This window comes from Lissotriton helveticus, chromosome 7, assembly GCF_964261635.1.
Source record: "Lissotriton helveticus chromosome 7, aLisHel1.1, whole genome shotgun sequence".
Taxonomy (NCBI): domain Eukaryota; kingdom Metazoa; phylum Chordata; class Amphibia; order Caudata; family Salamandridae; genus Lissotriton; species Lissotriton helveticus.
Window position 1 is genome coordinate 1,366,995,931 of NC_136068.1, and position 27,110 is coordinate 1,367,023,040.

General features: G+C 44.4%; 1 protein-coding gene across 1 annotated transcript in view; it reads left to right on the plus strand.

Annotated features, from left to right (window-relative positions):
- LOC144770292 (cytochrome P450 2F3-like) overlaps positions 1 to 21,496 on the plus strand; it is a 196,526-nt gene extending 175,030 nt beyond the window's left edge. Inside the window, exon 9 of the mRNA XM_078654689.1 lies at positions 20,324 to 21,496. Coding sequence (XP_078510815.1) covers positions 20,324 to 20,505 — 182 coding nt within the window. The 3' untranslated portion in view covers positions 20,506 to 21,496. The remainder of the gene's footprint in view (positions 1 to 20,323) is intronic.
- The last annotated feature ends 5,614 nt before the right edge of the window (positions 21,497 to 27,110 follow it).

Sequence of the window (27,110 nt, forward strand, 5' to 3'; positions counted from 1 at the left end):
CGTTGTTCTTGCCTGGTGGAAACAGTGAAACAGCTGCTTCCACCCGGGCAGAAGCAAAGTTAGTGAGACGACTTCCACCAGTGCCCAGTATGGTGCAGGCCAGATAGCCAGCTGGGGCATCAGGAGCTTGGGACTCCACCCACGGCCCCAAACAGAAAATGGCTTGTGGATGCCCAGGTTGGCACCAAGGTGCCCAACAAAATAGAAAGTGTCCGGCTCCTGCCAGGGTAGCCGACAGTGGCTGCAGGGGCCCGGGGCTCCCCTTCTGTGGCAAACAAAAATTAAAGATGCGGATGTCCCGCGTGGGCACCAGAACCCCAGAAATTATATTAAAAAATAAAAGAATAATAAATCGGCGTCAGAAGCAACTCATTTGTTATTCACTACTTTGGCAAGGAGCACCCCATAATGCGTACTTCTTTTAAAAAGTATTTATTATCTTGCTGGTGGTGGCCTCAGAAGGGGCAGGAGCACCACCAAACATTTTTTATAAGTTGTTGGGGCTGCAGCAGCCTTACAAAAACTAAAAATAAAAACCACAGTAAATCTTCTGGGTCATGGAATCCTTGAACCGAGGTGAGCGTACCATATGTTTTTAAAGCACTCCATGCTGGAGCTGTATGCAAATTTTCAAATTCAAAAGTGCTTTATTCGAGTGTATACTCATAAAAGCAGACATACAAACATTTAATAAAAAAACAATTACATTTACATAGTCTGTTAGACATAAGCACATAGATAATATTTAAGAAACAATACACGTTTTAAAATATCAAGTGCAGGTGAATTTAAAAAAAGTGCCTGAGTGATAATCACGAGGCAATTTATAAGAAAATTCATATCATAAAATTTCAACCGATGATACGTTAAATAAATATGTTGCATTGAAAATGAGATAGACACTAGTCTAGCAGTCTCTGGCCAACTAATCAACATTTGCAGAGAATAAACAATAGTCTAGCAGTCTCTGGATTTACATTGAATTATTACAGAGAATAGACATGTGTCTAACAAATAGAGTTGACTAAGCGATAAATGATTATCCTGCCAACAATCTCTGTCTTAAAATCCAGGCCCACCCCAGGTACTTTGCAGTGGCAATTATAATCCAGTTGACAGAAGTAGATCTTAGAATCCGCAATGCTACCATACTATTTTTTGTACCTAGGTTCCTGCACATGGGAGCTAGCCAAGCTCGCCTTGGTGCAGAGTACATTGGACATGAGAACAAAAAATGACCAAGAGTCTCATTACCAACCCCACAGACTGGACAGGTTGATACACCCCCTGCTTTCCATTTAGATGTTAAATTACAGAGGGGGAGGGAACCTACCCTCAGTTGGAAAAGCAGTTTCCTGTCCATGGGTTTTAATATGTAATCCCAATACATTTCATAAATTGGGTACAGCTTGATCTCTAAGTAGCTAGTGGTCATAGACCCACTGTTTATACTAAGCATACTCTTGTTAACAACATGTTCCCAGTAAATGTTTTTTAGGGTGGACTTGGAAGGGAACAAAGCCCCGGCTGGATCGGTCCATAAAGCATTGAGTCCTAGGTCGAACAAAGCAATCTTCAATGATTTAAACCACTTAATTTTGTTGTAGCAGTCGGTTGTAACAACATCTTTAAACCCATTCGCATAGTGAGAGAGCTCTGGCGTAGTCCAAAGCCTGCGCCAGTATAAAATCGGCCGCAGTTTGGCTTTATCAGAGATCGCTCTCCTGCCTAATTCGTATCTTAATGACAATAGCGGACTGCTCTGTGGGACACCTATCAGTGTCCTATAAAATTTATTTTCAGAAGTTTGGAGTTCCTGAAGGTTTTCATGCCCCCATAACTCCGCACCATACAAGGCAGACCCTATTGCTTTTGCCTCATAAATTATCAGTGGAGGTTTAATGGGCTTGGTGAGTGATTTCCTTTGCTCCTTAATGATTGTACCTGCTAACTGTTTATGCCTTAAAGTAGCAATGTTAAGATGTTGCTGCCACCTGTTGTCATTAGAGATATGAATCCCTAGATAAGTGAAGGATTTAACAACCTCCAAGGTACGACCACTCAGAGAAATTTTTGGTTTAAAATTTCTGTGAGGATTGAAAGCCATGAGTTTAGTCTTAGACCCGTTTACCTCCAATCCGTGAACTACACAGAAGTCATCGAATATTGCCAATGCTTTTTGCAACCCAGCTGGTGTTTTTGATAAAATTAAGGTATCATCGGCGAACATTAAAATTGGAACTTTTTCACCTGCAAGAGAGGGAGCATCCACTGCCTGCGTTTGCATACAAGAAACCACATCGTTAATAAAAAGGGTGAACTGAGTGGGGGCCATTGAGCATCCCTGCCGAACCCCACGCTCAACTGGGAATTCGGCGGTGTCGTTACCATACCCACCCCAGCGGATTTTAGCGAAATTGCCCTCGTGTAAACGCATAATTAAGGACAACAGTTCACCAGGGACCCCAAGAGTCGCAAGAACTTCCCACAATTTTGTCCTTGGTACCAGGTCGAAGGCAGCCCGCAAATCAACAAAAGCTGCATACAGGCTGCCTCCGCCTAGTACCACGGTCCTCCACTGGATCAGCTGGAGACGGAAGACTTGGTCCACAGTGCTGGTTGCCCTGCGAAAACCGGCCTGATAGGGGGATAAAATGTTGTTATCCTCAACCCAATCAAGCAACCTATTAACGATTACTCGCCCCACTATTTTTTGGATAGTGTCGATCAAACTAATTGGGCGGTAATTACTAGGCAGAGCACGGTCTCCTTTCTTATATATCGGAATGATAACAGCACCCCTCCATGTTTCTGGAATATCTGCACCTCTGGCAATATAATTTATTAACAGATGGATATATTTACACCATCTTACAGTATCGTTTAGGAAAACTTCTGCGGGGAACCCCGTCAATACCGGGGGCACGACCACGTTGGACAGTTTTAAGTGCAATCGATATTTCAGACTGCATAAAAATGTCTTCTTCTGTCAAGGAAGAGGGTGGACGTACACTACCCCCAGACTGGTCACTAGAAGCATATTGTTCGCTGAAGAATTTTACCCAAGCATCCTGGGGGACATTGTTTGTAGTAGCATCTTCAAGCCTGTCATGACCCCATTTAACTATATGCCAGAATAACCTGGAGTGATTTTGGTCATTGGCTTTCTGTAGCAAGTTCCAATGGGCTTCATCCCAACCTTTTTTCGCTTTAGCTATGGAGTTTTTATATTCTTTCCTAGCTATCCTAGTAGCCTCCTTGTTATTGTTCTTAATTGCGGCACCCAGGCGGGCCCTGGCCCCCCTGCAGTCTTGGTTGTACCATTTAGCAGGCCTATGGGCCCCAGGCTTCTTTTTATTTGCCGGTTTTAGGAAATGGCATTTTATTTCTTTAAAAAGGTCATTATGGACATTGGTAGCATTATTTTGGGTAGGAGAATGCCCAGCCTCTCCCTCAAGGGCCAGTATAGCCTTATCGGTTGCCAAGCTTATTTTTTCTAAGACCAGCGGGTCAGTTCTAACACTAGTCCACCTCAGCCTGCGCATATCATTGGAGGGTACCGTCAATGGTGGAAGAGGTTCAACACAGGTACTTGACACAACATCAGACAGCCACCAATTATGTAGAACACATAAGGGATCATGGTCGCTCTCGAGCCTTTCTGAAACAACCATGTCTATGACATTTGGCCATAGGGACATGCTACATATAACGTAGTCAATACGGCTTTTATTTCTCCCATTGTTAAATGTCATGGCTGGTACTCTGTCAGACTTTGTCCGACCATTCAAAGCCCTTAACCCATGTTCAAGACACATGGCGTTAAGGCCGAGAATGTCCTCAGTCCAGCGTGTTATTGGAGTTGTATTAAGAGCGGGGATATCCCATAACGTATCTTCCTCCATGCCCAATTGTGCTTCACCAATGTCTAGAGGTTCAAAAGTGCGATTTAGGTCGCCAGCTATTAGTATATTTTTCCCAGATGAGTGAGTTTCTAACAGATTATACAAAGACAAAAGGACCTCAGATTTTCCTACACAACCCCCTCTAGCATATACGTTGTAAATATCTATGGAGGTGGATGGGTTACCCTTTAGTCGAATGAGCTGGATGTCTTTTTGATGAAGCTCAATATTTCTCACATCAATCATAAGAGACTGGCGCACCCATATAGTGAGTCCCCCCATCGGTCGCCCTTTAGGGCCCTTGGTGGCCGGAAGGTAAAAGTTCAGGTAGCCTAGTGCAAATATAGGATCACAAGCCCAGGTCTCTTGAAAAATGCAAACATCATACAGGCTGACAAAACCAAACCATTCTCCATAATCCATTTTGGAACAAAGCCCGGCAATATTCCAAGACAATAAATTCCCTTTGGCATTTGCCATTAGTGGATAATTACAATGAGCTGACCCTTTTGTTGTTAAATCGACAATACCAATTTCATGTGTATTTACTGCAGTTAAAACAGCTCTAGGAACAATGATGTCTGTGACATTTTGTGAAGATGTTTGGCAGCTAAACACCTCTGAAGAGCATGTAGCCGCAGGAATTTGCAGCAAGGTGGTGGGGATAGATGGTAGTCAATCACATGCGTCTAGGTTGGAAAGAGTGGAAAATCTGTTTTCCAATCCTAGACCCCACTCGGCAAAATCAAGGTTCTTGCTGCCCCTCTTGGTTACAACGTTCCATTTTGTTCTTAGTGTACTGCAATTAGGACCTCTGCCTTTCCTAGGATAGAAGAAATCTAGGGTCAATGGGACGATTGGGGTAATTCTTTTCTGAGGTGGGTGGAGATTGGGCAAGATATTTGGCAAAACCTCGGGGTCAGAGAAGTTAAGCACAACACAATCCCCCTTGAATTTTTTTACCCTATTCCCAATCCACTCAACCCTTCTTGCATTCACCAGTTCTTCCGCTAGTTGTTCTTTGCCCCAGGAAGTTATGGCCATGTTGTTGGTTAGCCATGATAAAGATTTATTTAGCAATGATGCAGTTGATTCAACATCACCGGGGGCTAATGGAGGTACATTTGCAAGAACAAGAACTAAAGGTGAAGCTTCCACAACAAGCTCTGATGATCCTTTCAAGGAGTTAGGTTCCCCTTGGGGATAAGCAGTTGTTACATCTCCGGAGGGCCTATCAGATAAGTTTATCAATAAAGGCAGCGGGGGATTTGGTGCAACAACAGGAGTCGGTCCGTTAGATTTGCCAGATTGAATTTCGCTCATCAGTGGCTGGACACTATTTGTAATAACTTCTGGAAGTTTTCTCACTTCCCCCAAAGTTTTTCCCAATAGACCTTCCAGTTTGCTTACTTCAGCAGTTAGTTTATCGATTTTACTAATCAGGGGTTTTACCATCCCTTTGATTTTTGTATCCATCAGGCAACAGAGTTTCTGTAATAGATCATCGGAGAGAGTCACGTAGGTTTCCCCAGTCAGGTCTTCCTCATCATCATCGGTAGATTTCCTAGGTGGCGTAGCAGCTTTATTTTTGGCTGATCTTAGGCCTCCTCGCTTTTGAATGGCTTTTCTTTTACCCCCTGAAACCCTTGGTGCGGGGATGGGGGGGGCGATAGAGATGATGGACTCACTATTTATAGAAAGCACAGTCAATGCGTCAATGTCGCAGTTTTCTTCGGTGTTGGCTACTATGCCACTGGGCTGGATGCTATTTGTGTCCTGGAGGGAGTCATGTGCCCCACCCAAGAGAGTATTATTTAGCAAAGCGAATGAGTCCTCATTCTCAATATCTACCAGTGGTGATTGTATAGGGGATTCTAGTCCCAAAGAAGTCCTTCTATCAGTGTTAATTTTTGTCACCACTTGAACAAGATAGTTCTCCATTGTGTTTGAGACAGTAGGTTGCTTTTTAGCAGGCATTGCTCAGCAGTAATACACTTGAACAAAATGTTATAATACACAGGAAAAATGAGTTTCTGATTACCTGGTGTTCAACAGGCCTGGTATTCTGTGCGCAATGAAGAAACTTTGGAGAAAACAGGCAGAATCCCTGGCCCAACCCGACCTAGTTCGACCTCGGACGGCCGTAGACGGCCCGCCCTCTGCCCGGGCTCCGCCCGGCGTCGCCCGCGCGCGTCCCGCGACGCGGAGGGAAGGGCGCTCTCAAATACACCTCCGGCGGAAGTCCCTGGTGGCAGGCGGCGTCCCCACAGCTCCGGGGACGCTGGGAAATGTAGTTTTTACCCTCTCCCGGCCCCTCTCGGCGGACGCGAATGGTCAGCGGCGGCGGGGGCGGCAGGGAAGGCAAGGGAGGCAAGGGAGGCTAGAGTCCCGGCTGGAGTCCTGGCAGTTCTGGCAACACAGCGGTAAGCCCTGTAAACAACAGTAGAGGTCCCCGCTTTGCCGAGGGAAGGGCGCTCTCAAATACGCCTCCGGCGGAAGTCCCTGGTGGCAGGCGGCGTCCCCGCAGCTCCGGGGACGCTGGGAAATGTAGTTTTTACCCTCTCCCGGCCCCTCTCGGCGGCCGCGAATGGTCAGCAGCGGCGGGGGCGGCAGGGAAGGCAAGGGAGGCTAGAGTCCCGGCTGGAGTTCTGGCAGTTCTGGCAACACAGCGGTAAGCCCTGTAAACAACAGTAGAGGTCCCCGCTTTGCCAAGGGAAGGGCGCTCTCAAATACGCCTCCGGCGGAAGTCCCTGGTGGCAGGCGGCGTCCCCGCAGCTCCGGGGACGCTGGGAAATGTAGTTTTTACCCTCTCCCGGCCCCTCTCGGCGGCCGCGAATGGTCAGCGGCGGCGGGGGCGGCAGGGAAGGCAAGGGAGGCTACAGTCCCGGCTGGAGTCCTGGCAGTTCTGGCAACACAGCGGTAAGCCCTGTAAACAACAGTAGAGGTCCCCTGTATGCTCTTTAGTTGGAGTGCAGAGTCCTATAGTGGTTTGTTTGATGGTTGCAGCTTCTGGACGGAAAAGTTACCAAACAAAACACATTAATTAAAAAAAAAAACATCAAACACACGGGAATGCTATTTTATAAGGGCTTTGCAACATGTGGCTTAATGAAATATACATTTGGATATGGTTATTAGTTACTTGTTGACAAAGCCAATAGGTCTGTAATATATATGTTAATGTGCTGACCACTTGATGAACCCAATAGACCCTGCTAATATTTTTTTTGAGCCCTTGACAAAGCCAGTAGGCCTGCCATTATTTAAAATGGCACCTTTTATATTGTTGCATGATACAGCCAGTCGTGTGGGGGATGAGGATTGATGCAGTTCATTTTTATCACAAATAAACAAAACTTATACATATATTATTCTGAATATCATTAATACATTTGTGTACAATTTCCACTGAGCCTATATAGGTTTACCAGAAATCCAAGTCAACTGCCTATTCAGGTCAACTTCATAGCCACAACAATTGCTGACCTGAACTTTACTGTTCAACAACTTAAAGGATGAGAAGTACCATGGTGGGTCGGGGAGGGAAAGAGAAAGTAGGGATTTATGGTTTCTCCTGTGAGCACCTTAACCTGCACACCTCTTATCCATATTGTGTCCTGTCTTCTACTCTTATGATTAACAGGGAACACCCTCAAAACTTTTCAGAGAACTTCATATTATATGCCCTGGTGCACTTCTTCCACATAGATTCCTGCAAATTTTCCAATGGTTCTAACTCTCATCCTCCACCCCTGCCCCCGTTGAGTCCGTGCAATCTGACAACGTCTGTGAGGGGGTTCATGTAGATGTTAAACTTGGGGCTGAGGGATGATCATTGTGGTGCTCCGCATATTATGTCTTTGCGTGCGGAGGTCAAGAGTGGCAGTCAGATGCTCTGAGTGTATCCTGTAAGGAAGGAGGCAATCTATTTGAGGGTGTCTTGCTGTATGCCTATGTTGTAGAGTCTGTTGATTAGGGTGTTGTGGGAGATGTTGTCAAATGCCGCAAAGTTGTTGAGGAGGATCAGGGCCACCGTTTCTCCATGGTTGAGGATTGTTCGGATGTAGTCTGTGGCGGCAATCAGCGCGGTCTCAGTGCTGTGGTTGGCACAGAATCTTCATTGTGAGGTGTCCATTAGGTGGTTTTATTCCAGGAATTTGGTGATCTGCTGGTTGATGGCTTTTTCTAGTACTTTGGCAGGGCAGGGTAGGGGAGCAGGGCGATATAATGATATTTTTGAGAACAGTTGGGTCGGCGGAGGCTTTTTTTAGGAGGGATCTGACATCTGTGTGTTTCCATTTGTCCTGGAAGGTTGCTATGGAGATGGAGGTGTTGAGGATGCTGGTGAGTTGCGTGCTGTTTATGTTAGTTGCAAGGTTGTAGAGGGTTGTGGGGGCTGGAGTCATGGGTGCTCCGGAGAGGATGGTAGAAATGATGTCTGAGGCTGTCAGGGTGGTGAGCAGAGACAAGGTGGTAATGGTTTGACGTGATGTTCGCTGGCTGGTTGAGGTAGCTGGGGTTGAGGGCGGCGAGTTGGAGATTGAAAATTCTGTAGATGTTGGTGATCTTGTTGTGGAAGTAGTCTGACAGGATGTTGCAGAGTTCTTGGGAGGGTTGGATGGTGATCTCTATGGCTGTTGGGTTGGAGCATTCTTTGACTATTTTGAAGAGTTCCTTTGTGTGGTTGGCTGCAGAGTCGATGCAGGTGGTGATGACTGCCTTCCAGGCTTCTTTGATGTACTGGTAGCTGCTGAGGGCTGTGTTGTGGGCTGCTCTGTCAGTGCGGTTCATGGAGGCACGCCATTGTTTCTCTAGTTGGTAGCAGTTGCACTTGGTGGTCCGGAGTTCTGGGGTGTACCAGCTGGCATGTTTGGAGGTCTTGTTGGGTTTTTGTAGGTTTCAGTGGGGTGATTCTGTTGGCGCTGTCCGTGATCCATGCAGGGAAGTTATGGACAGCCTGGTCAAGGTCTGTTGAGTATTGGTGATCTTGCTCTAGTTGCAATCGTAGGAGATTTGATGCCTGGTGATGGTATGCTGGGTATCAGTGATGGTGAAGTGTACGATGATGTGGTCATTCCAGGTGAGTTTCGGGGTGTAACTGGATTTAAATCTCACTGGAGGTGAAAATGAGTTTGAGTATTTGACTGGCCTTGTCCGTCGGGCTCAGAGACCAGTTGGGTGAGGCTGATGTTGTTCAGATTCTTCAGAAGGGTGATAGTTGACGTTGTTTGGGTCATCAATGTGGAAGTTGAGGTCGCTGAGTAAGATGCAGTGATGGAAGTCGATTGCTAGGGGGTGATGAGGTTGGGGATGGTGTTGCAGAATTTTGATCAGGGTCCCGGGGGTCTGTAGGCGAGAATCTTTGCATCAGTTTGAAGTAAGAAGTTGAGGTGTCCATGAGTGGCATGGTGTCCCACAATTCTGCAGCATGTTTGAAGAGGGTGTGGAGCAGGATACACTGGAGCTTCTGTGGGGTGTTTTTGGTCTTGTGGGCAGGAGTGGCACGTGATCTACTGTAGGTTGTCACAGGAGAAGTAGCAGTCTCAGCAGGTGAAGGGTCCTGTGGTGGATCGTGAGGAGGAGATGATGCTGCCAACTTGGGTGATACAGCGAGCGCAAGGTAAATAGTTGTATATACTTACTTTACTCCTGCCTGTCATATGTCTGAGTCCACTACCCCTCTCCTGTATCCCTCCCCCGCCCCACCACCCTGCAGCAGTTCCTCTGTGAGCCGCCACTGCTCATCACTTTTGCCGGTGTGGCCCCCAACATCATCATGAATTATTTGGCGGAATTTACAGACCAATCCAAACCCTGCATTAGGGAAACATGAGCTTCCAAAAGACGTTGGAATCCTAGGGCCTATTAAGGCTTGGGAAGGGGGCTGAATACCTTCCTACCCTTAATGTATGTTTTTGCCCCAGGGGATGGGGTCCCCAGGGCCCTAGGTAAACCCTACGCCACATCACTAAATGCTGTTCTTGGCATGGGGTTGGCAGACTGCAGGGATTGGCTGCGTTCGCTTGCCCTATGGCCAATGTGCTTGGCAGGGCCAATGTGCAGTGTAGAGTTGGCTGCCTAGGGGGGGTTCACAATTCTGTGGATTAGAGCTGCAGGTCCAGGGGCTGACACGTGCCATGTCATCTTGTGAAGTCAGTACCAATAAATGGTCTTCTATAAAAATGTAGAGAGGCCAACTCAAAACACGTACACACCTGTTTCTTTCCATACACTTCCCTAACATAACATGACCATACCAAAGGCAGACGACAACAATGTAAGGACCCCTAACAAAGATAACACACCTCCAACTCCCATAATAAAATCCTCAAACGTATCAGGAAACTTGTGCCCACTGGCACCCACACACATTTAGTCCTCATCACTTCATCAAGCCTATTGGATATTACTCTCACGTAGTGGAATCCATACCGATAAATGATCTTTTGCAATTACCTTTGAAGTGGCCTTCTAAAATGGCATGGCTGCCCAGGAGATATATTTTTGGTGTACAAACACTGGATTAACTTACCACTGCCACATTTCATTTGCAAGAATCCATGCAAGATGTGATTGTGAAAAAACAAAATGGAGAATACTTTTAAAATGGGAGTCTGGCCTCCTTAAAACATAACACCATGGCAGGATTAAGGGGTGACCATTGTTTTCAAGAGAGATTGAGAAAGTGCCTCAACTGCAGGCAGAAAGGGTGTATGCTATAATGGATAATTGTATACCTGCATATGATGACCAGAAACTGAGAAGACCTGCTCTCTGATACAGGATGGGCTCGGATGAATACAAACCAAAACTGGAGATATGATGTGCTAAATGTGCAGTAACCGAAACTTGAAAGGGGGTGGGTAATACGTGCACAAATGAAAGCTAGAGAGTTGATGGGCAAAGGAATTAAAAAAACAGCACTAGAGATGGAATGGCTAAAAGTGTGCAGAAACCAAACCATGGGAGTGGATGGGCTAAGAGTTTACCAATCAAACCTTGAGGAGATGGGCTGTGATGTGCACTAGAGGTGGTGTATTAAAGTGTTCACATATCAAAGATCGTGTCTGCTTAGTACAGAGCTTCAGTTAAACCAAGAAAAGTATGTTGCTTAATATCGAACGTGATCAGCACGAACATGTCTGATTGATGGCGAGTTAGTATCGCATCAGAAGTGGGCTCAACACTTGGGAATTGCAAGCCATTCTCTTCTCTGGTAGATGAGAGAGAGACTCGTTCTTTCTAGTCTTCCTAAACAAATGTAATTAGACTTTTTACTCAGATGATTTAATGATCAAATGCCTGTCTGAGGCAGGTTTCTGTGCTAATAGTGGTCGAAAAGCTCCTCAAGGGGTGCCAGCTGTGAATCGGGGCTATTGATCTATCACAATGGATGTGTTGCATAGAAAGGGCACTCGTGACCAGTGGTGGCGGGTGCAAAGCAAGGCAGCCATTATTGCTCCAGAAACCATGGATGACTGTTATCTGTTCCTGAGGATACTTAAATCGAGCCAAATAATGCATTTAAGTGCGTGCAAGGATAACCTGGTCAGTTGAGGCTGCTGAAATTTCAAACCAGCAGTGGCATAAGGGTAAGCCATGATCAGAGACAAATGGGGACGTCTAATAGTGGAGGGATACAATTACCCAGTCAAGAAAGAATGTGCTTCACTGGCAGTGGTTCGGTCTCCACAGAGGTAGAAAGACTGCATTTTTTTAGCACAATCTCATCAAAATTTGCTAACGCCCTGGGCATTGGAGGTAGTTCAAAACGTCTGGGTATGCAGCTTGACATGATCCACCCGTTTTAAAATGTATATAGCATCTTCACTTCTGCATCACACCTCATACCATTTCACCATCCTTCCCATGTAGATTTTAGTAATCCTACTTTGTCTGACAATCTACTTGAAACATGCAGGGTGAACAAAAGTAAGTTATCCAGAATTCACCTTCTCGGGTTGTGGACAGTTGAGGTCTAAAAGACTTCTACATCACATGTGCCACCACAAATCTAACTGAGGAAACAAACACCAGTCACCACAATGTCAGAAAGACCTTTTAAATTGATATATATTGAAAAACATTCATCATTCAAGAAATAAAAGATAGCGTCGGAAGCACCGCTCTTATCACCAAGGAAGTATCCGCAATGTCTACCACAAAGCTTGAATGAAAAATATGTTGGACAAAAACATGGTTTGAGTTGTTTCTGGAACAATCCACGCTTTGGTATGAAATAGTTTTTTCCCAATTTGCATATAAAAATGTTCTAGGTTTTTAAAAAAACGCACGTTTATGGTGAAAAACTCCTTTTTGTATCATTATTACAAAATTTGATGAATCCGCTTAAATATCAATGTGTCACGAGAACAGATACAGCCTTGAATGGATATGTTACCATTATATGAAAGTAATGCCCAAGGCAGTATTACAGTGTGGACACAGTCCTACCAAGGAGGCTTACAGTATGTCAGGAATTGCCACCATTTTATTACAAACAGAATTATAGCACAGGTGGGCACAATCATAATTGAATGCTCTCAATATGATATGTTACCACTATTTTGCAAGGACCAGTAGTAAAACAAGAATGGACATCATCATGCAAAGTATTCCTGATATGCCAAGAATTACTGCTATTATGCCAGGGGACACATTCTGAAATCGGAGCACATGCCTTGGATGCCCACAATAAGCCAATAAATACTGCCATTATGTCATATCCCAAAAGGAACAGCACATCAAGCTGTAGATCCAGGGGATTCGCTTATTAACGTGGGTTACTAGAATGAATGTGAATGGCAGGCTCAAGCATACTTGTGTTTAATAAGGAAGAGTCAGCCGTCACTTGGGATGAGTCAGTGTTTGGCAGTGATGTAAGTGTTCCTGAAAGGTATTCCTATTGCCAATCAACCACAATCTTCTTGTTTGGCTTAAGATGTGGGATGTTATCTCATGCAGGGTTACATCCTCCAAGACAGGCGAGTTGTGGTGTCTGGGCATCAGTCACAAGATGGTTTTGCAGAGCCAGGACTTTTATAAGATTTTCAATTCATTTTAGACAGTTAATGCTTCATGCCACCCATATCATCTATTGGAAACTACTGTCGCTCTCATTTTCACCTTGTATTTCTTTCACATGCTGTTCATTTAACTTATTTGCTTGTTGTCCTGTATCCCAGTTTCATTCTCTAATTCTTTCGTCTCCCAATTATTCCCTTTCTTTCTTCAGTTCTGTTTCTTTCCTTCGTTCTCAGATTCCATTTTTATTCTTTTGTTTCCCCTTAATCGTTTACTTCTTTCTTTCTCTGTGATTCCATCTTTCATTTCTTGTCTCTTTTTCCTCTTCAACTCTCATACTTCTAGGCTGCGGTGCCACCCCCCCTTCTCTAACTAGATGTTCTTCCCACTGCATCTTATACTCACTCCATTTCATCTATCACACTCTTTGTTTCTTTCATTATGGAGCGGGCGAGGCAGAGCAAGAGGTATGTTGATGTAGCAATGCAGATAAAGGGAAACTATGGCACTTGGGTGGGTCACTAATGCGACATCATCTTCCCAGACCCTGTGGGATGTATCCATTCATATAAAGCTTCGGTCTGTAACTAAGTCTCAGTTCTGAAAGCCTCGTATCCAACTGGTAATCGCTGTAGTCCTAGCCAAATGGAGGGGCCTGATCCTGTGCCGTGCAGTCAAGGGCACAAGCATCCATTTAGACCCTTTTCTGCCTCTTGGGTTCAGAGAAGGCTTATCAGATGGCACCATTCCTCCAAGGAAATACTATACTTGCCTCCCACTTTTGGATTCTCTGAGCTGTTGTCTTGTTTTACATCACTTGTTTCAATGGACATAAAATATCACATTGCTTTGGTTTGTAAATTACAAACTTTTGTGAAATAACGAAAGGCTGAGACTAGTGTGATCGCCCCATTGAAACGGAGTCCTCCTGTACCACGACCCCTGGGGCATGCTGTCCTATGAATCAATGACTGCCGCCCAATTGGCTGGTGCCAATGAAGGACCGAAGGGCTGGGGAAGAGTCAGTTACATAACCGGCTTTGCACACGTACAGGGTAGCCTTGCACTGACAACAGCCTGGTAAGATATTGCCTTGTATTCTTATAGCCCGGGTACCTCTGTGTGTTAGACCCTGCATATAATTCTGCGCCTATACAAACATCACAGACTCTGGAAAGACTTTTCGTTAGTTTAGTACTGGCCTTGATAATCCATTTATATCTAGGTCACTGTGTGGGAATGACGGAGCTAATGCATCTCTGCAAACAAAGCCCAATTCTCTTGTTTTTGATGACTATATTGGTGTTAAGGTCGGATTACGTTTTTTTCCTTGTATACTACTACGAGTTTCAAGGCACTCCAATCTGTTTCGAAGCACTCCCATCCATGCCAGCTAAGGGAACTGAGGCTGAGAAGATAAACGTGCCTTCCTCCAAATCACTGTTTTTCAGATCTAGAAGTCTGAAGCAGACCTGTATCTAGCTGGTTCTACAGTCTGCAGTGCTGGTCTGCCCCGGTTCAAGGTGCAGCTACCCCAAAGTGGCCATCGAGAAATATAAAGAAGTCTAAGCTGCAGTAGAGAATGTGTTTTAGAAGTTTAGACCTTATGGTTGAAATAGTGATCAAACCATGCTTCAAGGACTGAGTCACAGTACCTCTGGAAAGAGCCACGGGCATTATCACAGAGCCACTGAACATGATGCCGTGAACCAGACCTGAGTTTGCCTATCCGTGGACAGGAGACAAGTCTTTATAGTCGTACAGTCCATGCTGTACTGTCCAGAGGCCTATAGTGAAGCTGGGAGTTTTATAAAAGTACTAAAGAAAGCCATCAGGACCTCGTGCTGGTGGTATCAGTTCCTTCAGCAGTATTAAGCCACAGCCTCACATGGGTGGCACCAACCAAAGCCTTGATGAGCGGTTTCATTGTTGGTACATAAATGCTGCATCATCCTCTGTGCAGCAAACCACACCACCATGAGCCACAAAAGTTAAAAGGCAGGAGGAGATTCATCATTGCAAAAGGCAACATCTGGAGAACAGCAATGATCAATTCATCCTGGTGGAAATTTGAAGATGTCACTTGAGTCTCTCCCTCCTATTAGGGCCCCAAGGCTACTGACCACTGACTTGACAATGACTCAAACATGCAAACCAGATCCCCTGAATACAGTGAGGGCAATGTTGATTGGGACTAAGCTCTGTACAGTTAGATCACCATTGGCAGATGAAGGGCATTACCAGGATTCCCTGGCAGACTGCCAGTCTTCATTATAGAGAATGCCACAGGAGAACCCAGAGAAATTTCAAGTCAAAAACCTGGCCATCACCCATACTAAGAGAGACTGTCCAGCAGCGAGACATAATGGCCTGGCACTCCTGTATTGAAACTGTTTTACCAACCCAGCTTCACTTTACTCAACTGCAAAGTTGCTTGGTGTTGTGTTATCTCATGGGAGGGATGCAGTCTTTTCCATCTTCAAGGACCCAAGATCAGCGTTTGATTGCCCTATGAAGTGAGCCATGGCAGCATGAGGGTAAGAAGGTGCTGTTCCTGTGTAAGTTGACGTCTGCTGAACTGTTTCCCCTACATCTGGTGCAAGACCACAACACATCAGCCCAGAGACATTGCACACTTGAGGATTTTTGGAGGAGCGTACTTATAGTTTAGAATCAATCCGCATTTGTATTGTGCAATACTCTCACTTCTAGGGGAATCTGGGTGCTGAGGTTACTGTGTCTTCGTCAAAAAGCCGTGGCTTGGGTCTCTTTCTGAAGTCTTCCAGGGAGGGCCCTGTTCGGAGGGGGGAGGGGTGATTGGTTGTGCCAGGTCTTGGCTGCGATGTAGGAGCGGCTGCCACTACGTGTGCGACAAATGTGGCTGGTATGTACGATGGCGAGTGAGGAGGAGCGCAGGTATCTAGAGGGTTAATGGAAGTTCAGTCGATGGTTGATGTAGGATTGTCCTTGTTCGTGGAGGGCTTTGTAGGCATGTGTGAGGAACTTGAACTGGCATCTTTTCTGGATGGTGAGATAGTGGAGGTTTCTGAGGTGGGGGTGATAGGTGACCATTTGAGGAGGTCCAGGATGAGTCTGGCTGCTGCGTTCTGTATGGTTAGGAGTTTTCTGTGGAGCTGGGTGGAGATGCCAGCATAGAGATTGTTGCCGTAGTCGAGGTGGCTTGAGAGGAGGGCGTTAGTAACAGACTTTCTGGTGTTGATTGGGCTGTATCTGAATATCATTCAGAGCATGCGAAGTATGTGGAATCGGGAGGAGGCGACTGCGTTGACTTGTCGTTTCATGGTAAGTTGGCTGTTGAGCATGATACCTAGGTTGCGCGCTTGGTCTGTTGGTGTGGGGGTTGGTCGAAGTTCATCTGGCCACCAGCTGTGGTCCCAGGTGGAAGTGTTGTTTCCGAACATCTGTACTTCTCCCTCGTCGTAGTGGAGTCTAAGTCAGTTCTCTCATCCAGTTGGCTACGTTGGTCAAGGCATTGGAGATGTTGGTTTGATGTTGGCAGGGTCCTTGGTGAGCGAGAAGATTAGTAGAATGTAGTCTGTGTATGAGATTATGTTGAAGCTGTGGGATCTGACGACGTCTGCGAGGGGGGGTCATGTAGGTGTAGAACAGGGTGGGCTGAGAGATTATCCTTTGGGTACTCCGCATATGTTGTCCTTGGATGCGGAGGTGAAGGGAGGCAGTGGAGGCTCTGTGTGCTTCCTATAAGGTAGGAGGCGATCCACTTGAGGGCATCCTGCTGTATGCCTATGTTGTAGAGTCTGTTGATGGTGTTGTGGCAGACCGTGTCGAAGGCTGCAGAGTGGTCTAGGAGGATCAGGGCCACAGTTTCTCCATGGTTAAGGAGAGTTCTTATGTCGTCTTTGGCAGCAATCAGCACGGTCTCAGAGTTGTGGTGGGCCCAGAATCTGATTGCGAGGCTTCCAGTAAGTCGTTTTGTTCCTGGAACTAGGTGAGCTGTTGGTTGATGGGTTTCTCAAGTACTTTGGCCGGGTATGAGATTAGGGAGATCTGTTCATAATTTTTTAGATTGCTGGGGTCGGCGGGGGGGTCTGATGTCTGCATGTTTCCATCTGTCCTGGAAGGTTGCTGTGGTGATGGAGGTGTAGATTATGCTGGTAAGTTCTGAGCTGATTGAGTTCTTTCCAAGGTTGAAGAGGTGGTAGGGGCAGGGAACGGTGGGCACCCCGGAGTGGGTGGAAGATATGATGGTTGTGGTGGTCAGGGTGGTGAACAGAGACCAGGTGGTGATCATTTGACTGGAGATCACTGGTTGTTAAAGGTCAAAATAGTTGTAAAATGATGGCAATCTTGCTGTGGAAGTAGTCTGAGAGGGTGCCGCAGAGTTCTTGGGAGGGGTGGATGGTTTTCTGTGTGGCTGTCGGTGTGGAGAATTCCTTGACTATTTTTAAGATTTCCTTAGTGTGGTTGGCCGCGGTGTCGATACCGGTGGTGATGGCTGCTTTCTTAGATTCCATGATGTGCAGGCGATAGTTTCCTAGGGCTGTTTAGTGAGCGGCTCTGTCTGCAGGGTACTTTGTAATGTGCCATCGCTGCTCCATTTGGTAGCAGTTGCACTTGATGGTGCTTGGTAGTCCTGAGCTCTGGGGTGTACTAGCTGGCTTGTTTTGAGGTTTTGGATTTTGTTTGTTTCAGTGGTGCGACTCTGTCGGCGCAGTTGGTGAGAAGTTCTAGAAGGCCTGGTCGAGGTTTGCTGAGGCTTCAGGTAGGATATTATGGTATGGGTGTAAGAAATCTTGCGGACCCATGAGAATATTCCATATTGAGCCTTGGCATTCTGTATCGTACCACTTGTTGAAAATTGGAGTTGAGGAGTAAAATGTGAGTGGCATAAATAAACAGAGATGGCATCTAATGTTCTTATCATTCCAGACAGTGCTACTCTAGGCAGCTAACACATTCTTTGCTCACTCCGTGGACTATTGGAACTCCACTATGGCACGGGTCGTAAACATTCACAAGCGCCCCATCACCGTAGGGGGACGTTTACAGAGCTTTGTGCAATTCAAAGAACAGTTTGTAGAGTGTCAAAATAACCAATATCAGTGGAGTAGAAAAGGAGGCAGGGCCCTAATGCAAACAAGGAAAACGGTTACCCTGCTGTTAAGCTGTGACTTCTGAAAGGCAGAGATCTCTTTCAGCATGTCTAGGAAGGCACATTGGAGCCCAGGGTTAGGAGGAAATGAGGGCTTTGGGAGGATAGAATTTTAGACATTGGAGATAATGAAAAGGGATGAAGGACAGGAGCACTTGCACATTTTCCCCTAAATACATAACCCATACAAACCCTTAGGCACGCAGAAACATTGACTGACCTGACTGAGACACACACACACAGACACCCCCCCCCCCCCCTCTCGCACAGATATTCATGCCTTTACATTACCCACAGACCGCTTTCCATCTTGGCTTCAGAGGTGTAGGGGATCAAACAAAAGTAATTCACAGGCGGCACCCGCCCCCTTCTGGAGCTTATTAGTTCTGCTACTGGACTGGGCCCACATCCCAAATCTAGTACCTAGTATACTTTTTCCTTCCTTCTTTTTCCTCTCCGATCATACCCAATTTGCTAATTCCTCTCTGACCCAGAACTGGGTTCCAGATTTACAAGAGGCTTGTGTTGCACTTGTATCACGCAAGGAAATGCAAACCCTTAAATGAGATTTAGTTTCATGCCTCTGTATGGATAAGTAAATCCAGAGTAACGCAAGGCAGCGCAAGTCATTCTGATGCATCCACCCATAGATTTTGAAGCAGTCCCAGGTTTACGAGGGTCAGTACCCCTGGGTTTGCTTCAAAATGGTATGCCTTCCCAAGTGATGCGTAGTGAGGAGAAATATCTTTCTTTTTCCCCGTTATCTTCTCTTTGTAAACGTGTTGTATTATGCAGCACACATACAAAGAGGAGAATGCCTCTAAGGATTGTTTCTGTGGAGGAAGGTGGCCTTTCCGGCGCAAAAACAATACTAACTGAAATGCAAGCACACATGCACCATGATGCGCATGGGTGCTTGCATTGGGGCTAGGCAGCACACAGTGCACCAGCGCAGAGACTGAGCAGAAATGTGTCATATGTTAGTAGATATGGCGCATTTGTGCTCTCTCGCTGTCACGCACCACTATGCAGCGTCCCACAGCAAGTTGTCTTGCTGCATTACGTTGCATAACGCCTTGATAAATCCGCTCCCCATTTCTACTCTTATGGGAATACTTTACATACTTCCTTCTGTGTCCTTAACCTACCTTTATCTCCGGCACAAGAGATGTCCAAGACCGGCTAATATACCCTTATTCCATGTTCTACACTTTAAGCTTCAAGCTCTCCAAATTACCTAGAAATAAAATAATAGTTTGTATTTCATTGTTTAGTTTCTAAAATAGAAGAAAAGAAATTTGGCCTTTACAATCAGCTATGGAAAGAACTGAAGGGCCGAGATGTTCTGTATCTTCTAGGCTACTCCACTATATCACCCTTGCCAGTGTTATCCCATTTTGTGCATCTTTGCCCTTCTTGAGAGAAAAGGGTGTCCGTGTGTATGTTTTCTGTAACCCTGGGTGGAACACTACGATACGCTTGCGGAGTGTGCGTAGTTAGCGCAACTACACCCTACGCGAATTGCACGTAGGACAATGCGAAAACGCGTAGCGTAGCAGGCATTTTTTGCTCGCTTTCAGTCCTTAATGTCAAGTTGGCGACCGCGAGTGAGCAAAATCACCATCCCGGCGAGAATTTGTCCCAGTTTGCGATCAGCAACATCAAGTTGCTGATCGCAAGCGTGGAAGATAAAACTCCCGGCAAGATTCTCAACGCGGGGAGGTCAGGTTTCTCATTGCAAGTGGTCACATATGCTCGCGACCGCTCGTGAAATTACCAGTCCACGTTGAGAAAGCTGCCGCTAGAGTACAAATCTACTCGAGCGGCAGAAAACAACTGCTTGCACTGTGCAAGATGCCGTTTGCAATGATTGCTCAGTGCGGACAAGCATCCGGCACTGTGCAATCAGTGCGAACAGCATTTTCCCTACTGCACTACGCAGTTCGCATAGCTATGCGTAGCTTGCGTAGTGTGAAGTGCACTTTGCGTAGCACTACTGTGCGAATTACGCCCTGGGTTAGTTTTGTGGTAATTAAGAAATCGTCTGTACCAGTGACACACCCCTTGCAAAATATCATGGTGGAATGTGTGTGTTTTGGGGTGATTGCCAAATCGTTGGTACCACTGAATCCCCCCTATGCAAAATAATGAATAAAGCCAGATTCTTGATATTCAGTGTTGGAAATCCACCAGACAGGATTTAGATGAAACAAATTGATGTGTCCACTTGATATTAACAACCTGTCCCTTTTTTCTTCAGGAAAGCGATCCTGTATTGGGGAGTCCCTAGCCAGAATGAATATCTTCATTTTCTTCGTCTCCATGCTCCAGAGGTTTTCCCTGAAAGTGCCGGAGGGGGAGAGCAGCCAGATTGTACTGGCTGGAGGAGGCACCCGTGCACCCAAGCCATTCTGCATCTGTGCGGTGGAGAGGGTCCACTAAGCTGCACGTTTTGAGTCTGACCAAACGTTTACCCTTCCGAGAGCTATGTTTTCTAGTGGTGAAGCTGTATGGTGTATGCTCACGCAGATCAAGAGCGAGTCATGGCAGTTTCAAATGTTTGGTTTCAAAAGAAAAGGAACATCAACAAGGTGTCTCAAGCGCAGGAGTGGCCTACTGGGAAATGAGGGGGAATGCCCTCCAGCCGCTACCTCTGTAGGGCTGTGGTATAGTCCAGCATGTGTCATGAATATCACCTGACTCCATTATAGCTGGAAAGTCCTTATCTCGGGTCTGAGCTTGTTCCTGTTTCCCTCTTTGCCACTCTGTGTCCCTAGTATCTATTTTAATTTTACTCTGTGCTTGTGTAGGCCACATTAGATCACTTTATGCAGATTTCCATTTTTGCATTTCATACATACTTTAGCAATGCAGTCTTCGCGGTTGTGTCAAGCAAAATGTCTAACTCCAACCGGTGCTAATGTTGTATGCAGGAATGAAGTAGAGGTCATGATGAAAGATTACATGTCCTTTACTTTCAGTGAATATGCTCGAGTATTAAAAGGCATATATATTGTTATATGTTGCACTAAAATTAATAAAAAACACGTGTAACTCGCAAGCTAGTAACACAGTCCATTATGTGGTGCAAAAATCAAACTTATTGTCCATTTTGAGTCACTGGAGATGTGAGTGTTTGATGGATGCTCTCCCCTCAGTCAACAATAGCGATTACACATTTCCATTGCTCAATAGTGCATGTGTGTCAATGTGTGTTTTAGTGGTGTACACCTTTGATTCTGTACACACATCGACCTTTATTTTAACTTGGTTTATGAGCCTAGTGTAACTCGTGTATATGTTCTTTTTACCTCAAACTGTTATGTCATCACTGTATAATCCTTGTAGATTTTCAATATAATTATATAGCTAGTGAAATTATGATTTTTTTTTAATGGAGTTCTACACATAAATAAAACTAAAATTTATTTTTGCTGTTACATTGTACATTTCTACCAGAACTAACAATCAAAAACTTGCTATTATGTTCATTATTGTAGGGATTTGTTTCATCTTGGGTTGTACGCCATTGTGTTAAGATTTTTAAAACCACTGAGAGAGGAAATGACATCTGAGAGAATACAAGAAGTACATGTTCGTATCTACTACCCCCGCATAGCATAGGTGCATGATAATTGCATGTGTTTTCTGTTGCAGTCCAGGTACAAGTACATGGGTTTTATTGTGTCGTTTATGAGACCAACTGGTTACACAACTTGTTTTCAATAGAGTTAAAACGTAAACCCACAAAAATATAAATTAAATGAATATGTGCACTGCACAGAAGCAAAAGAATAGACAAGGCAGTGTGTCTCATATTTTTGGTGCAGTGAATATTTCTGAAATTAAATTCTTCATTAATGCCAGTGTTTGCAGGTGAGGACCACCAGCGCTCTTTTTTATGAATTGGGATTTTTCAACAGCTTTTGACCCAGGAAAAGTGAGAGAAAGGCAGGAAAGAGGGAAATGAGGCGGAAGAGAAAGATGTTAAAACGGTGACAAAGGGAGAAAGCAGGGTGAAAAGGAAGCTGTAGGAGTGAGATAAAAGAGCAGGGAGAGTGTGGTGGTGAAAATCCGCATGATGTCAAATTGAAAGCTTAATTGAACAAAAAAAAAGCTACACGTTATTGAATTCCAAATGCTGAAGATTGTATTACATGGAACGCAGGAATCTGATGCAGTTTTGCGATGCACAAATTGCAGTGATTTCAATGCAATTTTGAATCAACCTGTCTGTCCACAGACATTTGGACTGCCAGCTGGTGTAAAATCTAAAGAGTATTCCTTAAAGAAAATGACTTACCTGCTAGAGTGATTTTGAATTTTGGATATTCTACATTAACTTGCTGTGCAAAATTCCGCCATCGATTCTCTGGGTTCAACAAACCCGTTGAAACAGGGTTTCATTTTGTGTAGCGATTATAGGTGGAGTTAATATAGATGCAAACCCAAATACCACAGTGATCTATAGGTTATTCCATAATTACCATTGGTGACAGTGAGGATGCCACTTTTTGTCTCTTCCTCAGCCTTCATTAGGCAGCGGGAGCATTCTGATCAGGGCTGAATTGGTCCACTGGAGGAAATAGGGTAGATGATGGATTCAACTAAACCACTGAACGAAACCAACACAAATTAATTTGTGTTTTTTGTTAAAAAGGATTAGTTGGACTAACTCTCAGATGCATCAAGCAACCATTTTGCGATTTCTTATTAGCGAAAAATAAGGATTCGCTAATAAGGAATAGCAAAATACTATGCATGAAGAAATCGCTAAAAAAATTGCGATTTCTTAATATTCCTTAATTGCGACTCGCAAATTGCGAGTCGCAATTAAGGAATACCTCCCTATTCATTCCTATGGGCCTAAGAGGCCCATAGGAATGAATGGGAAGACATTCTCAATTTGCGATTCGCAATTAGCGAATCGCAAATTGAGAATGCAATTTCAAGGGTGCAGGGGTGTCCAAAGGACACCCTGTTGCACCCCATAAATTAATCTGTGCACATATGTTGCGCACACACATGCCCTTAAGGGCATGTGTGTGCGCAACATGAAACTTTGAAAAATGCAAAAAAGTGCATTTTTCAAAGTTTTTGCAAATTACCATTAAGTTCAACTTCATGGTAATTTGCTCCCCCTATTAGCGAAATCGCTACTTTTTTTACTTTGTTGTATTGCATTTAAGGAATCCCAATTTGGGATTGCTTAAATGCAATCGCAATTTAAGGAATCTCAATTTAGAGATTCCTTAAATTGCGATTTTTGCATTTGGGATGATGAATCCCAAATGCAAAAATACCGGTCGCAAAGTGGCAGATTCTGAGAATCTGCCCCTTTGCGACCAGATTTTCCTTTAATGCATCTGGGCCAAAGTGTTACAACGTGAGACTGTGGGGGGAGAGGCTCGATGTGCTGTGGAAATGGTAACGGATGCATAGAACATCAGACTCTACTTCGACAAGCAGTGGAACTGATCTCGCTGGGTGGTAACAGCAGGCGCAAGTTGGTAAATAAAAAGTTGTCACTTCTTTCACATTTCCAATATGTCGCCTTTCATACCCTCTCAAAGTCATTTTAACGTTTGCAGTATTAAAAAACAATCACAAATGTTTACATCATCTCAGGTACGTGCAACACATCAAAACAATGAACATGCATTCTGGAATCTACCAACGTTACAACTCATCATGTCCTGCTGTCTTGAATATTCTGTTCACCAACATTAACGCAAGGTCTAGCAGCCTAAAATCAGTTGTGCCCATATTAGCAGAGAGAAACTGTAGACATAAGTGGTCTTTCTAAAGAAATAAGTAATCTGCAGTCTAATTATTTATTCGCTGGTAAGTCTATATTGTAAACTGGGTAATAGGTGTAATCTGCCCTGCGTTAAGGTGCATCCCGAGACGATAGCTGACCACGATCATCAGAAGTATAAACAACAAACATTTCTTAATTAAGGAGGCATCCAGAAATAATTCTTCAGATGTAGATTTATTATTCGTATCCATATATAGTATTGATAATGTACATCTATAATCATGTTTTCGTATGAACATATTATATTCGATTTCTGAATGAATTATGCTCTCAAACTGAATGTAAAATGTTCCTCCATTAAGAAATGTTAGACTTACCACTATTTAAAGGAGGCTCCTTCAATCTAGGATTGTCTATTACCAAACTGATAACAATAACGGTTTAATCTGTTCTGTAAATAAATCTTTGACCCATGAAAAGCCCGAGCCAGGAGAAGTGTTATATTTAACATTGTTGCCAGTGTATGCTTAGCCTAATGAAAACTGTGAGAACCAGTGATACTACAGAAACACAAAACGTTTTTGGGAGTTAAGCATCCATCAAATGACCACGAAGATTTTGTGAGCGAATCTAGTGGAGCGGGTACAAACAGAAAGAGGATTTAAGGTGGTAAATGACTTCTCTACCATAAGCTTCACCAATAACGAATCTGACTGGTCTTCATTTTTTTGTGACAAACTAGATTTATTTTTAGGAGGAAATTGAAAATATTTGAATGGATATTGCTAGAGAACATATCACAGCTTTCTTTTGGGTATTGTAACGCTTACTAGTAGAACCTTTTGATTATATTCCAAGCATCTGGACTTGCCATCGGTTCTTCTTTCGAAGGAAAACGTATATATGTCCCTCCATTACATCTGATTACTGTTATGCTCTTTTCTATAGTACAGAAATCACTTGTACCTCGACATTTTTAACACTTCCCTTTTCTCAGGCCTCGTCCTCAGTTATTTAAAAATTGGCATGATCACTCCACTTTTGAGCCTCCCTGAAATATCCACCAACAATCGGCAGATTTTGGAAGCAAGTTTGATGTGTCAAAGAAGACCAGTTATTGGATGGTTTCAAAACTGCTTTCCGTCCTCACTGCAGCACAGAACTAACACTGCTTGTGGTGAGTGATGCTTTTACGCTACTGGCAGATGATGGCCAATTGAGTGTCCTCATTTTATTAGCTGGATTTCATGCAATTGACCATGAGATTTTTATTATTCAGATGCACACAGATGGCATTAAGCTCAAGGTCCTCCCGTGATGCATTTTTTTTATTAAGTGACAGAAATCAACAACTGAGATTCGGACGTCTGATCCATCCCAACAAGTGCTGTTATGGAGTTCCTCAGGGTATGGCTTTCCCCCCATATCATTTTCATATCTACATTAAGCTGCATCCTGTCATTCTTCACTCTTTTGGGGAAATTGTCTAGTCATACATAGATAACACTCACATTGTGTTCAGATGTAGCTATTCTATCAGTGATGTATGGAACTGAATGAGAATACACAAGCTAAAGCTTTACATGGACAAAACTGAGACAAACATCCTCCTCTACGTATTTTGCTTTGTGCATCACTAAGATAGGGTTCCAGTGCTACACCCAAGAAGTCTAAAGAGACAGAGTCCAACGAGATGACTTTGCTCAGCCTCATTTGTGCCCCTTTGCATGTCTCTCTTACACAAAATAGTTCTTGGGGTCCAAGCCTTTTCTTCCCAAGCTGCAGTATCTTGGAGACTTTAGCTCATTGCCTGCAATAGGAATCTGATCATCTCTCTTTCAGAAAACCCCTCAAGACCTGGTTGTTCAGTTGCCCTCCCTGTATTTTCCTCTTTAGTCGGCAAACTAGAGCTAAGAGACCTTTGGGTAGCAGTGCTGTTTGGAAAAAATTAAAATGTGATCCGCCAACACTGTGTCAGCGGGGGCACCTGTATGACCCAGTAGTATGCTGGCTGTGGGTGGAGCAGAGGGGCAGGTCCACGGAAATGCAGAAGAAGTGAGGACAGGTTGATGGTGTGGCATGTTGTGGGGCAAGGGAGGGTTGTGTGGAAATGGGAATAAGTTCATATGCACTGAAGTTGTTTTAGTATGAATCAGTACAGGGCGAGAGGGGCACATGAGTGTTTACCAGCAGAAATGGGAGCAGATTTCCAGGCCCCCCAGGTCATAACATGGATGACCAGGGGTCACAGAGGACAGGCCATCAGCTAGTTTTGACCTTTATTGGACTGCCTACGCTCGCACATCCAAGGACGGTGAAAGGGGAAAAGTGCCTGGTCAAGTGGATCTGCCCGGGGACAGGAGTGGTCTGTTGGAAGGGGAAAGCTAAATAGGGGCCAGCACAAGGGATGGCGAAAAAGGTATTTATGTAACTACAATGTAGTGCTCTGTAAGATTAAACTTCATATCATGTGTGTCTCTAGTTTGAATTTGTTTAGATGGCTCTTCATCTGCCAGCCCTTGCTCACTGAATCACGTGTATTACAGGGTACAAGTTCATTACAACAACAGGGTTTGAGGTGCATTTTCTGTAAAGTGAGCACATACATTTCGTAGCTTTCAAATCTTGTTAGGGTTTACATTCTGTTAAACATTAAATCCCCTTTATATTGTTCATGTTGTAATTCTTTTATTAATTGCATCCTATTTTATTTTTAATCGCAGATATTTCACTTTGTATTTAAAAAGTGCATTCATTTCTCATGCATATATAATGCGATTGTTATAATTCAGCGATGCAATACTATTCAAATAGATGCATTTTGGGTTCATATTACATCTTTACATGTAGTCCAATGCCTGCACAATATTTGCAGTCTAGCAGTAACGTTCGCTAACTGCAAACTATTTCATAAGTTTTACTTGTTATTCTTCACCTAGTGAACATCATCCAGGTGCAAGAATGGATCAGGAAAATCCTCCCTGCCCCTCCAACAAGAGCTCTACAGTGCCACCTTAACTGCATTCAGAATTCCAGGATGTGTTGTATTCCGCGGAAATGCGGCACCCATTGGCATGCTAGTTTCAGCTCCTGTTTTTCCGTGCCTCCTCGTGGCCCTTGACTCTTCAGTGCTTCACTGATGAAATGCCTTAGCTGTCATTAGGGAATAGGTGAAATGTCTCCTGCACTACAAGCAACAGCTGGGGTTCTAGGTTTGGACTGATGACTGCTCCACAAGTAGTCACCAAGATGATGGTTATGGTAGTAGCATCAGTCTGTACCTCAG